Raw genomic sequence first — 14609 nt, 5'->3', positions numbered from 1 at the left:
ACATATTTTTATATAAAAGTGTGTCCGCTGAATACCCCCACACTCCGCCCGGGCGTTAATTTTTCCTCGATTTTTTACCCTCGCCCCAATTTTCGCGCGACCAGAAGGTGTAAAACGCAAAACCCCTTCAAATGACTGACGCGAGTCGAAAGCAAAACCGTATTTTTATCACACCTCGCTATTCGTTGATTTCTTATTACATGGCCCTGGCTAAATGTTTAACTTCTTCGATTTTGTATAATTTCTTCAATCTGTGTTTCATCTCGTCTGTGTATCAAAGCGTTCGAACTTTCAAATAAAAAGGACGGGGTTGCTTATCGTATCTTTTAGGGGTTAAAAAAGCGGTTTTGGTACCTCAATCTTAAGGTGTTCAGCCTCAAAAGGTCCACAGCGGGAGCTTTTGCCGTACCTTTTGGTGTATTGATCCGAAAATTATATAACAAGAGATAATGTGTTGTTTTAGAATTAGTACCTCTTAGGGGTGAAAAACATTTCAAGCCACGCCCACAAAACAGGATCTTGGTACCTCTTAGGGGTTCTTATCAAAATTTCAGAAGATGACCCCCATCCTCTTTATATGGAAGTCCCCCCCCCCCCCCGGGAGGTTTGGATTTCCCTAAGCATAGCCAGGTCTAGAGACAGATTTACAATGATAATTGTTTTGACCAAAAACGCAGCAAAATTATCCTGAGTGTCCATTTAATTGTTGATTTAAACCTCCGGTTGCGACTGCCTCTCATAAGCGACCACCTCTCCTCAGCGACCAGCTTTCCAAAATACCAAAAGTTTCCCAGTCAAATCACTATTTTTGGAACCTCTTGTAAGCGACCACCTCTCGTAAGCAACCGCGACCACTTTTGGAGCAAAAAGTCTGAAATTTTCTTTCGTTTTTAACCTCCTGTAAGGGATTTCTTGACAGATAATAGAGCGAAAATTGGATAATAAGGTGTTGTAACATTATTGCATTCCTGGGAAGTGCCAGATTTTTCCTCTAAATTTATTTTTAACATGAATAAAACATTGAATAACATTATGGCTACTGTTGCCTGGCAACGGTAGCCACGAAAATTTAAAGAAAAAATGCATGTTCACTGTATTCTATCAGTCTGTATTCTATCAGTCTGTATTTTATCAGTCTTAAAAGAGACAACCTAAATGTAAAATTTTGACCCAATATAGTCTAAAAAAAAAACAATTTTCAAAAGAAGATGGAAGAAGATTATAGTAATAGTGATGCATGAAAAGTGCATTGTGGAGGACAACAAGATCAGTTAATTTAACAATCTCTAATTCCTTAAAAAGAGGCTCAGAGTGTTCATCTGGTTTCAAGAAAGTTATAATATGTATAGCCCTCTTTTGAACAATTACTGAAGGTTTAAGAGTAGAATTATAAGTATTGCCCCAAATTGATAAATCATAGGTGAGGAAGGGGTAAATAAGTGAATAATATAATTAATGTAATATTTTATTCCTGTTTACATAATATCTAATTTTAGATAATACTCCAATGCCTCTTGAAACTTTCTTGCTCAATTTGTTTAAGTATGGTTTCCAGTTCAAATTGGAATAAAAAAATAGGAGATTTGAATCACTGAAAGGCATTTCTTCAATATGGTTTACATGAACTGTTCCTTCCTCTCCAGGTTCATTAAGTGCAATTTTAGCTTTCAACACCATTACAAGCAAGTGAAGAGTTACTGGTATTCTGAAGTCCTAATGGTGTATTGTGTTTCTCATCTGAATCACTGACAGGCATTTCTTCAATATGGTTTACATGAACTATTCTATCCTCTACAGGTTCATTAAGTACAATTTCAGCTTTCAACACCATTGCAAGCAAGTGAAGAGTTCCTTGTATTCTGAAGTTCTAATGGTGCATTGTGTTCCTCATCTGAATCACTGACAGGCATTTCTTCAATATTGTTTACAAGAACTGTTCCTTCCTCTCCAGGTTCATTAAGTTCAATTTCAGCTTTCAACACCATTACAAGCAAGTGAAGAGTTACTTGTATTCTGAAGTTCTAATGGTGTATTGTGTTCTTCATCTGAATCACTGACAGGCATTTCTTCAATATGGTCTACATGAACTGTTCCATCCTCTGCAGGTTCATCAAAACTGCAATCAGGCATGTCTTGTTGGTTTATCTGTACTCCAACTTTGCCATTGTCCAAAGATATAATAATCACTCTTCTAAATGCATTTTCATATGCATGTCTGTGGGCCAGTTTCTTGGCATATCCAAGCAATTCAAGTCTTTTAGTGGGGGTTTTTTCTGTGAACCATAAAATTTACAAGGAATTTGAAAGTTGAAAAGTCAGATATATAATCTTAATTTCCTCAAAAAGTTTCCAAAAGAAACCTACTAGCCTTGGGCTATCGGACACGAATTTCTTTCCACACGGAAGGTAAGTAAGGTAAGGTAAGTCTGCATACAAGCCAAGTGGCCCACCAGGCCGGAGCTTTATCCCTGTTTCTGTGGCATGAAGCGACTAGGAGTATTTATACTCCCCCCTGGATGGGGTGCTAGTCCATTGCAGGGTTACCCCCAGCATTAAGTTTGCCGGTACCCATTTTTACACCTGGGTGGAGAGAGGCACTGTGAGAGTAAAGCGTCTTGCCCAAGAACACAACACAGGGCTCGAACCTGGACTGCTCGATCTGGAGACCAGTGCACTAACCATGAGGCCACCGTGCCTCCCACACGGAAGACTCTCACAATTGCTCTATTGACAGATTATGATACCATTGCTTAAGGACGTTCGTGCGAACATTTTCCTGTCAATAGATTTTTTGAAATTTTTACTGCAGTCAGATAATGAGTTACCTGTGTCAGAAATGCCAAAAAAATCAGGGATCAGCAACTTCATTTCAGAGATGAAGCCTGTGGAAAACTACCGTGATTTTGAAAAATTGGCGCACACAATTCAGTATCGACTACAGGGGTTTATAGAACTTTAAAAATATCGAAGGTGAGTCAATGGAGGCAAATGATCTCGGACATATTTTGTAAAAGTGGGTCTGTTGCATAAATAATTCCAAATGTTGCCAACCTTTTCACAAAACTTAACCCTTCAAGGGGCATTTGAAACTGCTGCACAGGTAAACAAAGAGCTAAAAAGAACAGAATTTGATGATGCAGTTTGCAAAAAATCCAAACTTTTAATAGAAAGATTTTCTTCATTTTTTTGCTTAACATAGAAAATCGGTAGAGGAAATGATCTATCAAAGGAAAAATGGGGTCACTGAACATCCAAGATCATTAAGTCCATAGCAATGGCCATCTGCCATATTGTTGTTCATTTTATTACTTAGCGCACACTTGATGCATGATGTGGTGTGTGAATTTTCCTGCGCAGTAAGGATGCGCAGAAACAATTCAGGTGAATGTCCTCAAGCCACTGTTTGAATTAAAAAATATCAGTGTTGACACTTTAACCCATCAATCTGTACTAACCTTGCCCTATCATGTCTTGATCTCCACCATGCCCAGTGCCGTCACAAAAGAATTCACAATCTTTAATCTCCAGTCTAACCACACATCTATACAAAGAATTGTTCTTTTCCTGACTATCATTGTTATCAATTTTATTCTCCAGCCTCTCTAGCTGAAAAAAGTGCAACAGTAAAAACCTGTCAGATGAACAATAATATTTCTATTGCATGTTTCTGTTACATGAAGGGGAGTGGCTCCTCACATGAAGAGTTACAGTAAGTGCCTGCACTGATAACACATTGTGGTGACCCATATTACCCAAATGGGAGTGTTTAGACTTGACTGAGGTTCTCTCAGAAAACCCAAATTCACACAAATTCAGAAATCATACATAAGAATTTTAACATTAACAATGACTTTATTTTACAAATTCAGATAATTGACCTTAGTAGCCAGTAATTAGCAAAGTTATTATGTAGGTAATCTATCCTAAACAAGAGATTTAATGATGTTATTAATTTTAAAGCTCAAAGAAAAAAAAAATAATAATAATCAGCACTTCTGAGTTACCATAACAAAATGAAGACAGGAAGATTTCATTACCTGAACAATTTTTGTTGACCATCCATTAAATCCAAAGTAATGATTAGCAAGCACTGTACACTTTGCCATGTACAAAGGGTGTCGAACAACTTCTGTGAACTTTTTCCGTTGAGCAAACTGGACCTGTATAAACAATGCCAACTAATAAATTCTTAAAGTTAACTCAGATAACACCGAACACAGGCAAAAAAATCTGCATCGGACCTAGAGGCCGAATTACCAGCAGAGCACATCCTGGTTTCTGTAGCATTAAGTGCTCAGGAGTATTTTGACACCTCCCTGATGGGACAGTATGTCAATCAGAGGGTTTACCCACCCTCACCCCTTATGGCATTAAAATCACCTGTACCTATTTGTACAAGTAGATCTAATCTATGTAGAGGGAATCACTGTGAGAGTTAAGTGTCTTGCTCAAGGATACAACACAATGTCCCTGGCTAGGGTTCAAACGGAAATAACTTGATCTGAAGTCCAGCACACAAGCCCTCTGGCCCGGGTTGTTCGAAATGTGGATAACGCTATCCACCAGATGAATCACTATCCGGTGGATATCGTGGTTGGTTCTGTTAACACTTATCCACTGCATATCAATTTACCTTGTGGATAGCACTATCCACCTTTCAAACAACCTCGGCCTGGCCTCCAAATTATGCAACAGTTGGTGAAGAACATTATTGCCATGAGAACTCTGCCACAAGGGAAAACTAAAACTGACCTTTAAAAATTGGCCTCCTAAAAGTCTCTTTCCATTTATTCTTTCTTTTGCCTTTTTTGCTGCCCTTGCTGAATAAAACTTGACAAAGGCGTATAGAGAACTGTAGTTCAACTCAGAACAATTCACAGTGGACTCCTCAGGAGCTGATGGCAAAAATGATAATTTTCATGTTATTAGATAATCACTCAGTTAAGTAATAATCAACTTTTTTACTTTAGTTTATTACATGCAGCCTTGATAAGATTCCTTCTCATGCATGGTGGTGAAGTAATCAGATTAAAAATGAATCATCCCAAGTTGGCTTGTTAAGACAGTTTAAAACAAATTCACATGTTGAATGTTTATAGTGGTCAATGCACTTACCTACACCTACAACCCTGGAAAAAACTGTCGAGATAGTATTGACAATAATTGCCAGTGATACTGTGAGGTAATCAAACCACACTGTAGCCCCCCACTCCCCCCCCCCCCCCCCACCCCCCACTACCTCCATTCAATGTTGTTTTGGTCTGAAAACCAAAGGATAAAGTTCTTGTGTTATTCCCATCCTCACCAAAAAAAAAACATGATTACAAACATTACAGGAGGGGAGGGGTATAGGCTCCATTTATTTAACGACATTTTGGAATCTACTCAGTACAAATGGAAAAATGATAATATTTTTTCAATATAGTTTTTGTCACAACTAGTTTAGACCATGGTTGTAGCTCATTTGGCTAAGGCAAAACACTTAAACTGACAGACTGGTAATGGGTTCTAGCAGAAGCATATCACCTAGACTAGGTGATAGGCTTCTGGTTCTAGCAATGTTATACTTATTATTCTTTAATGGGTTTATCATTTCCATTATTTAGCAGTTGCTGTAAGTCTAAGAGTGAAAACCTAAAAATTTTCTGACATTTAAGGTGGCTCTCAAATGCTTCCTTTAAGTTTCAAGTACTTATGCTGTCGAAATCACGTAATCAAGTAAGAAAATTAATAAGCTTACTGTATAGGGCCACCCCATTTAATGTCCATGCCTCCCCCCCCCCCCCCCCCTCCACTATTGAGGACTTTTGAATTTTACCCTCTCAGAAAAGTAAACTTTTTACTCCCCAATAAGGGAAGACCAAAGTTCAGACACACTCCCCCCTTCAGAATTTATTAAAAGATCAAAGGTGCCGACACTGTTGCCACCCCGAAATGGCCCTTAAAGACTCCCCCTCTCACCCTCTGATTTCCTAGGTCATCAATAGAGGAGATCTGCAGATAAAAAATGGAATGGCCCATAGAATTGTTTCCAATTGGTCAACCTTTTTTTTACAATAACTGTCTAATTTCTTGCACACTGATTGGCTCATTTTTATCATCAATAAGAGTACAGACAGTCCGTTTTTTACGTGTCTGTCCTCTTATTGATGATAAATTGCATCATAACATTGTCAAAGTGGCTGTGGAACCACTCGCCTGCGGCGTGTGGCTCCGCAGTAAACTATGACAATGTTATGACGAAATTTATCATCAAAGAGAGGACAGACACATAAAAAACTGACGTCAATTTGTTAAAGTATCCAAGTCTTCAGTGTTCATGGTTCTGACGTTAAAAAGAGTTCCTACAATCAGAAAATTAGAACAAGAAAACTAAGTTACCTTCTAAACTATCTGATGAATCGATCACTTGTACTTCATACACCAATCCAAACTGGGAGAATATTTCAAGCAGTTTCAGCTGAATCATTGAAAACGACAATACTTATTGTTCAGTTGTACACCATTTTTGTCCATATTATATGTCAAAGTATCTTATTATACACAAAGAAATCCTTACTTGTACCACTTCTTTCTCCAGCCGTCTTGAAATGTTGGTGACATAGAGATTAACTTCATTCTTATGAGGACGAAAAAACTCGATAACTTCAACTGATGAGTCCGCCATGTTTGTTTTGAACTTCCCGCGCGCTCCCGCGTATCGTCCGACAACTCAGCGGTATTTTAGTTAGAGAAATTGTCTGGTGGTGTATCAATCATATAGTGGTTTTCTGTGTACCGAGGGCTTGAAGGAAAATAATTTTTAAGGTGATTTCTTAGTACTGCATTGCGCATCCCGACTGTGCACGATGTTCGCGTCATTAGCGTCTCAAACTCCCTCAAACGAAGCTCGATAGCAAAATAAATGCTCCTTTTCTCTTAAACGAGCACGGTGACCCCCACTTTTTATTTCATAATTTCAATGAGAACAATATAGTCAATAACTAAGAAAAGCAGAAATCTACGGCTACTTTTTTGGCAAGTGAAATAAATACTATTAAAGATTGAAGCGTAGCCAGGATGAGACATAATTAAAATTAAAATAAAAACGTTCGCTGGCTAAAAAGTTTCAAAAAGAACATGAGCTTTCGGCTGTCAATCTACAGCCCGCGACGGATAAAAATGGAACGCAAAAAGATAAAATGCATGCAAAAAAGGCGAGATAAAAATAATAAGAAGAACAAAATCAAAGTAAAAATGTGTAAATTAGGTGACTATTTTTTTTTTTTTTTAAACAATCAAAGAAAGTCAAACTCTGCGTGATATAACACGCTGCATTGGAAAATAATCGAGCTTATTTGTTGCGCACGGAGATTACCAAAAGTCACCTAATTAACCGTATTTGTCAGCATTGTGGCATGAAAATAAACACGGTGACCCCCTCTTTTTACTACGTTTTTAATATCTCCTTGTCCTGTAACAACAGCATACCAAATTTGATCGGAAATCTATGGCGGGTTCTTTTACTAGGGAATCACCTTGAGCGCAAAATGACCCAGAATTGAAATTTAACCGGGGTCTTAATGTTTTTCAATGTCATTGTTTTGTGGAGTTTAGAGTAGTCAAAGTGAAATATATAGCACCAAAGAACACCAGTGAAAGTCACTCAAGGATACCTCCAGGATCAGACTTTGAGCAGCCGGGCGCCATATTGCGATGGAGGGCTATGTGTACCTTTTACTACTGTATACAGAGTTGCTCATAGTCAATTGTTTCAAGAGTGTATAAAACGCAATATAAGGCCTTACGTCAGGTGAAACCCTAGGGAGACCAGAAACATCATGGCGGAGAACTCTCGAAATTGAGATGAGACAGCCCTTACATGACCAGAAATGTGGAAGGCGGCAAAAGATCGAAAAATGCAACTTCGTTTTCAGGGCCCTCTCTCTTCCTCGAGAAAACCCAAGGGAGGAAGAGAAAGGACCGTGTGAACAAGGTTAGAAAAGTTGCGAGCTTATGCCTCACAAAGGGCTAAGAGGACGAGTGAGTGATTACCCTCTATAGCATTTATAACTGAGGGCTATAACTGAACCAGACAAGAGTTACTCAGCCACCCATAGACTGCGAGGCTCTTCGTGGGAAAGAAAGTAGGAAAGGAAGAAAGGAAGAAGAGCCTGCCCGCATCACTCAGAGCCCAAGAAATCCCGCTGATGCGAAGCTGAGCGAGTTGTCAGAAATCAGTCAATCAGCGCTGAAACACCAAATATATATGGATTGACACATTCGTTGTCCACACGATCTGTGTCGCGCTAGAGGATATTGGGGTAGGGAATGGCGATGGCTAATGCAAAATAAAATTTGAAAAGGAAGAAAGCATATGCCAGAAAAATTCAAACGACTATTGCAAATGTTTTAAAGCGTCACTGAAAATCTTGTCCACAGAAAATGTGTTTCGTGCGGCAAGAAGGGGTTTCGGTATATTATTATTATTATTATTATTATTATTATTATTATTATTATTATTATTATTATTACTATTATTATTATTATTGTTCCCTCAAATGTAGATGCAAACGGTTTTCAAAGGATCCTTGCTAGCAAGTCTTTCAAGAAGTCTGGCTCTAATTTGTGCGACGCTCTTGCAACTCTGACCCGCCGGTTGCGCACGAAATACATTGATCCCGCGACTATTGAGCCGATTCTAGCAAGTCGTCTTATCCCACTGCATAAAGGTAACGGTGAAGTCAGACCAATAGGAGTGGGGGAAGTAATTAGAAGAATTATTGGAAAGTGCGTGACAAAGGTGACGAAACAAGACATATTAGAGTCGAGTGGCTCGCTTCAGGTTTGCGCTGGACACAAATCCGGCAGTGAGGCAGCAGTGCACGCAATGAACAGTTTATTCCAGCACAATGAAACCGATGCTGTACTGCTAGTGGATGCGTCAAACGCCTTCAATACACTAAACCGTGCTGCCGCCCTTCATAACATCAGGGTTCTCTGTCCAGCGTTAGCTATATTTGCAATCAATACCTACCGACCACCAGCACGACTATTTGTAACGGGGGGTAGAGAGCTAATTTCCGCGGAGGGTACTACGCAAGGCGATCCCTTAGCAATGTGCATGTATGCTCTTAGTCTACAGCCGCTCATCTCTCGTCTACAGACGGTGAGTGAAGCCAAACAATGCTGGTTTGCAGATGATGCGACAGGGTGTGGATCACTACAGAAGATCAGGATGTGGTGGGATGAGCTGACGATGACCGGACCGGACTTAGGATATTACCCTAATGCTGGAAAATGCTGGCTTGTTACGAAGCCTGATAAGGAGGAGACCGCTAGGAGCATCTTTGACGAAACAGCAATCAACATCACCACAGAAGGACGAAAGCATCTGGGTGCGGCGCTGGGCTCCAGGTCTTATCTTGAGCAGTACGTTAACGGTAAAGTCGAAGAATGGGTGGGGCAGGTGACAAAATTGGCCGAGTTTGCTTTGTCGCAGCCCCAGGCTTGCTACGCAGCATTCACTTTTGGATTAAAACACCGCTGGACGTACTTTATGAGAACTCTGCCTGATATAGAAGATCTACTCGCTCCTTTGGAGCACGCAATAGCTGATGCCCTAATACCGTCCATTACAGGTCACAATTGTACAGAAGCTGAACGTGAGCTATTGGCGCTGCCAGTGAGAATGGGAGGTATGGGCCTAATAAATCCGAGCCAAACAGCAGCTTTAGAGTATGCAGCATCAGCCAACATCTCTGGTTCACTAGCCCATCAAATAAAATCACAGTCGCATAAGCCACCAGACGAAAGTGAGGTACACGCTGTGCAACGGGAGATGAGCCAAGTGAAGTATCAGTATCTGAAGGAAAAACTTGATGAGGTGAAGGGCTCGATTTCTGGAAAAACTTTGAGAGCTGTCGACCTTGCCACTCAGAAAGGTGCTTCTAGTTGGCTTACTGTTTTGCCAATTAGAGATATGAATTTTGATTTAAACAGGAGTGAGTTCCGAGACGCTGTGAAACTCAGGTACGACTGAGAAGTTCCTGATACTCCCTCTGTTTGTATTTGCGGGGACATATTCAATGTGGATCACGCTATGATATGCAAAAGAGGCGGATTTATCATCCAACGCAATAATGAACTAAGGGATTTGGAGGCGGAACTGCTTAGCATGGTATGCAATGGTGTCGAAACCGAACCAGTTTGGCAAGATATCACAGGAGAAGAGTTGAATAGGGGAGCCAACACCGCCCCTGATGCGGGGCTGGGTATAGTTGCTAGGGGATTCTGGGAGAGGCAGAGGTCGGCTTTTTTTGATTTCAGAGTATGCCATCCGAATGCAGACTCCTATAGAGATTTGGATCCAGACCAGATATTCAGGCAGCACGAAACAGAGAAGAAGCGCCAGTATGCCAGCCGTGTGTTAGAAGTAGAGCAAGCTACATTTACGCCATTAGTTTTTAGCACGACTGGTGGAATGGCAGTGGAATGTAATCGATACCATAGTAGACTTGCTGAGTTAGTTGCTACAAAGAAGGGCGAAAGTTATGCGACTACCATGTCATAGATCAGGGCAAGAGTATCTTTTGCGCTGCTGAGATCACCATTACTTTGTTTAAGAGGCTCGCGAGCTCCTAGGAGAGTCCTTTTAGAACTGTCGGACATTGATTTAGATATCGAAAAAGGACATGCAAATATTCGTTAAGGCAATTGAGAATGCTATTTCTGGGGATCTCTAGCCAAAGCCGCGAACACTGAGCCAGGAAGTGGACCTGCATATAGCTACAGTGTATTTTTAAAGTAGAGTTTTTGCCATTTAAATGTGTAGAGTATTTTTTACTATTCTTATTTAAATTTTTTCGACAAATGATAATAGACAAATTTATAAGGGTTGTAAAGAATGAGTGTATTTGTAATTCGTTTGTAAGTTAGTATTTCCCTGACATATATATTGTCCTAAGAATTTTTACAGTTGTAATTTTTTTTTATAAACCACTAATAAACATTATTATTATTATTATTATTGTTGTTGTTGTTGTTGTTATTATTATTATTATTATCTACGTTTAAAACAAGGGAATCAATGAAAAAATATCTTATCTGTCACAAAGAGCCCAGCATAAACCGTGAGCAGGTAGTGAAAAGACAGAATACCGTAAATCACAACTGCTGCCACATTTTGGCTGAGCAAAATAGAATTGTCTTTCAGGATATTCAGCGATCCTTGCTTGAACACTCCACCACCCCCACCCCCTCTCCCTCGCCACTAAACGCCTGTAACGCAGGCTATCGTGATTACTTTCAGACAGGAGCACAGTCACAATTCACTGGTCTAATCAGCCTATTCTATGACCCTGTCTTGAATGTCACCTTAGCCATGGGGAAGCCTATTGGAATAGGGGTGCTTAATTAAAAAACCGCATTCATCTAGGGAGCGCGTATTGGAAGAAGGGTGCTAAATCGAATCATTACGTTAGCCTTATTAGATCGAGCACGCTTACGTTTATATCTTTTTATTCTTTACAAGTTTGTCAACTTTGCGAATTAGTCGTTGTCCAATCATCTTACAGCAAAGATTCTTTCATGAAACTAACAGCCCTCTGGCCGCGTTTAGTTTTGGGCCCAGGCTTCGCCTCGCCTTGTTTCGTCAGCGCTAGATACCAGTCAGGATTGAGCATGGATTGATACGAAGTGCACTCGGTCCCACAAATCTCTTTGAAGACACATTCTGGCCGAGATGAGGAGGTCTGTGGAATTAAAAAAAAATTGCCAAAAAAAAAAGTAATCTAATAGTATTGAATCAGAACAAGATCAAGACTCAACGAGTGTAAAGAAAAAAAAAACTAGTACCTTTGAACCCCACCCTTATCAGGGTGAGCCTCTACCCGGTTATTCCAAACACTGTTATCCTCTAGACAATTCAATTCAAAACCAGACAGTTCTTACTTACTGTGGTATATAGCTCTCCGTTTGCACTCATTGCAATGTACTTTCCTGCCGCTTTTCCTTTTATCATGACCACACCGGCCTCCACGAACTCCATCACGAAAAAAACTATTGACAAAGAAACACAAGAAATAGCAGCTGCGGCTGGGTCACAACTGTCAGTGTTTCACTGATTCCTGTTTGTATATTACGGAGCAACTGGGACCTGTTGCCTAAGTACAGTGTTAGTTCGGTTCTGAATGGGATGCTAGTGCTGCAGGTTTCTTTTAAGCGTCAACAATTAAGTTTCGACAACGACCACTACTCAACATGGCGGCCATACTCTTGCTAATAGGTCGACCGAAACATGCAGCCTTGGTTTACAGCGCACATCTTTGATATTGGACATCCAGGTTATGGTCAATTGACGCCTATAAAAATGAGTACTGGTTTTCGATTGGATCGCGGGCTCAAGCTAAATTAACGTCTTAAAACAGTTGGGCATCGTTGGTGGGAAAGTGAAAAACTTAAATTAATCACCGCAGTCGGTGACAGAATGTTTGTCTAGCTAGATTTCTTATTTTCTGATGACTTCGTGCAAAGCATCTACACACTCTAATATTGTAACTGTATAATAAAGCTACCAAAGGACACGAGTGCAGTGTAGACAATTGCACACAGGGAACCCAATATTATAACAGGACCACCCAATTTATTTAGGATCGCCTTCCAAGTATTCCATTTAAAAAGAACAGCCCAACGTACGGCGAATTACGAAGAATGAAAATTATAAAGAATGAAAATCATCAACAACGAATTACGATTTTGACGTTCCACCAAATTATCTAAATTAACATTGAAAGCGGAAATATGGCGGACAATGAATTGGTCAAAAAATTAAGTTCATCACCGTCATTGAGTTTTTCTTTTTCGTGTCTGGCTACACGTAGACAATGCTATATTTTCAATAACAGTCAGAATTCCTTTTCTTTTAGTTTCAAGACGTTGTAACTCAGTGAAGTTCACATCAAAAATACATTTTTTCATTGACACTCGGCCTTTTCGAATGCAAATCTCGATTTCTTGAAACTGAAAAATGCTTAAAGCCATGACTAGAAGTTATACTCATAACTGACTATTACGCATTTCCTTTAATGTAAGTTTAGAGAATATCGTTCTATATGAAGGCGACATCCCTTCCTTGCTTGATGATTTTCTTTAATCTCCTCACCTGCCTACTTGACAATGTAACAACATCGTAAAGAGAAATAAGAAAATGATCGCTGTCGGAAATAAATGGCTAAAAAAAATGCGAAGGAAACGTTTCACTTGAGTTGAGGCTGGGTTACAATTCCTAGGCATGAATGTAACACGCAGGCATTCTGTAAGTTATACGTTACATTACAATTAGAGAAATAAATTTCTCCACTCACTGTAAATATCATTTTCGTCCCGGCTTCCCTCTACGCCATTCTCGTTTATTCTGAGGTAGAAGTCATGACTGCATTTTAAATGCTTCGGTGACGACGTGTTGGGAGTGAAATGAACCATGTCGTTTGTTGCTGTTGACTCGGTAAGTGGATTTGCGATACACTGAAGGTATTTTGAGTGTACTAGTCTAACTTAATTGCACACCTGGATTAATCGTGACTGACGCCTACCGAGTTAAAAGAATTTCGTTTTCACTCACCCTGCCAATTCCCTTTGCATTTTCTTTTTGTTTGGAACGGCAAGTGATTTTTCCTCTACATCGTTTCTTTTGGCCAGCGGTAGCTTATTGAAGAACAATTTCGCATCATTGATGGTACCAAACTGACACTGACGTGCTTAGCATTTGAGACGCCACCTTAGACCTCAAAAGTGAGAATTCCCTGGTGCCGAGACGGGATATGCCTTTTGCCTCTGTTTCAAAATGAGGTGCTCTTTGCCTCTGCTTCAAAATGAGGCTCGGCCCAAAAACTATGGCTATAGTCTATGAGCCCTCGACAAAAACTCTTTATATGACAACAGGGTACGATCGCACACACGACAGTTTTGAGAGGGGAATTTCTCCTTAAACGATACCTAAGAAAAAATTTTTTTTCCTGACCGTTCGTGAAGTATGAGCGAAAGTCTGGCTGGGCCTCGTTGACAAGGAGCTCATAGAAAACCTGGGGACATTGTCCAATTATTAACGCTTACTGATCGCCTTTGTGTACCATCAAATATTTTCTTATATTGCCATGAAAGTTCCAATTTAATTGTGTGACAGTTTATCCTATTTATAAGTTGCGTGATCCAGGGAATCTAGGAATAATAGAAATCGGAAGCACGTGCCTGACAGTCTCAATTAGTTCAGCCGATGATTACCAGTTAACTAGCACCAGATTGTAAACGCGTTGCATCTTATCAACAAAACATGTAAGCTTGCGTGTCGGGTAATATTCCGTGATCAAAGAAACTGTTTAGAAAAGGTTGTAAGCCAATCAAATTAGATTTCGCTAAGTTTTAAGCCAAAGAACTGATGTTTCAGTATTTGAGTGAACAAAACAGAATTGCTAAAAGCTTTTGAATGAACAAACAAAATTGCTAAAAGCAATGACACCAATTGTGTAATAAGGCATGCATGGCTCATAGAACGTTTGTAGAGTGGGTGGGTTATGATGTTGTTTCATTTTCCTCTGACATTGTTTTGAAAGCCGCCCTCCCCCCCCCCCCCC

The 14609-nt window shown here is 39.9% G+C and overlaps 2 protein-coding genes and 1 pseudogene across 2 annotated transcripts; 1 reads left to right on the top strand and 2 right to left on the bottom strand.

Moving 5' to 3' along the window:
• Nucleotides 1-1267: 1267 nt before the first annotated feature.
• Nucleotides 1268-6720, bottom strand: LOC110065698 (RAD52 motif-containing protein 1-like). Its single transcript, XM_089271928.1, has 6 exons — nt 6560-6720; nt 6382-6460; nt 4753-4895; nt 4038-4160; nt 3456-3606; nt 1268-2273 (listed from the first exon to the last, which is right to left on the bottom strand). Exons 1-6 carry the CDS (start codon nt 6665-6667, stop codon nt 1969-1971), a joined length of 909 nt encoding a protein of 302 aa, XP_089128054.1. The 5' UTR covers nt 6668-6720; the 3' UTR covers nt 1268-1968.
• A 2059-nt stretch (nt 6721-8779) lies between these two features.
• LOC149104798 (uncharacterized) lies at nt 8780-10710 on the top strand (annotated as a pseudogene).
• Nucleotides 10711-11482: 772 nt separating this feature from the next.
• Nucleotides 11483-13977, bottom strand: LOC149104797 (fibroblast growth factor 2-like). Its single transcript, XM_089271490.1, has 3 exons — nt 13344-13977; nt 11936-12039; nt 11483-11732 (listed from the first exon to the last, which is right to left on the bottom strand). Exons 1-3 carry the CDS (start codon nt 13459-13461, stop codon nt 11550-11552), a joined length of 405 nt encoding a protein of 134 aa, XP_089127616.1. The 5' UTR covers nt 13462-13977; the 3' UTR covers nt 11483-11549.
• Nucleotides 13978-14609: the final 632 nt, after the last annotated feature.

This window comes from Orbicella faveolata, unplaced genomic scaffold (assembly GCF_042242905.1).
Source record: "Orbicella faveolata isolate gen_17 unplaced genomic scaffold, um_ofav_v1 contig_34, whole genome shotgun sequence".
Lineage (NCBI taxonomy): Eukaryota > Metazoa > Cnidaria > Anthozoa > Scleractinia > Merulinidae > Orbicella > Orbicella faveolata.
The sequence above is the reverse complement of the archived record's forward strand: the minus strand, read 5'-3'. Positions and strand labels throughout refer to the sequence as shown.

Excerpts from the sequence above, each read along its gene's own strand:
- LOC149104797 (XM_089271490.1), bottom strand. The coding sequence starts at position 13,461 with ATGGTTCATTTCACTCCCAACACGTCGTCACCGAAGCATTTAAAATGC. Across the intron at positions 12,040-13,343 it reads GGACGAAAATGATATTTACA|TTTTTTTCGTGATGGAGTTC; the intron begins GTGAGTGGAGAA and ends CTTTGTCAATAG. Across the intron at positions 11,733-11,935 it reads ACGGAGAGCTATATACCACA|ACCTCCTCATCTCGGCCAGA; the intron begins GTAAGTAAGAAC and ends TTAATTCCACAG.
- LOC110065698 (XM_089271928.1), bottom strand. The coding sequence starts at position 6,667 with ATGGCGGACTCATCAGTTGAAGTTATCGAGTTTTTTCGTCCTCATAAG. Across the intron at positions 4,161-4,752 it reads TAGGAGGCCAATTTTTAAAG|GTCCAGTTTGCTCAACGGAA; the intron begins GTCAGTTTTAGT and ends TTGTTTATACAG. Across the intron at positions 2,274-3,455 it reads TCAAGACATGATAGGGCAAG|AAAAAACCCCCACTAAAAGA; the intron begins GTTAGTACAGAT and ends TATGGTTCACAG.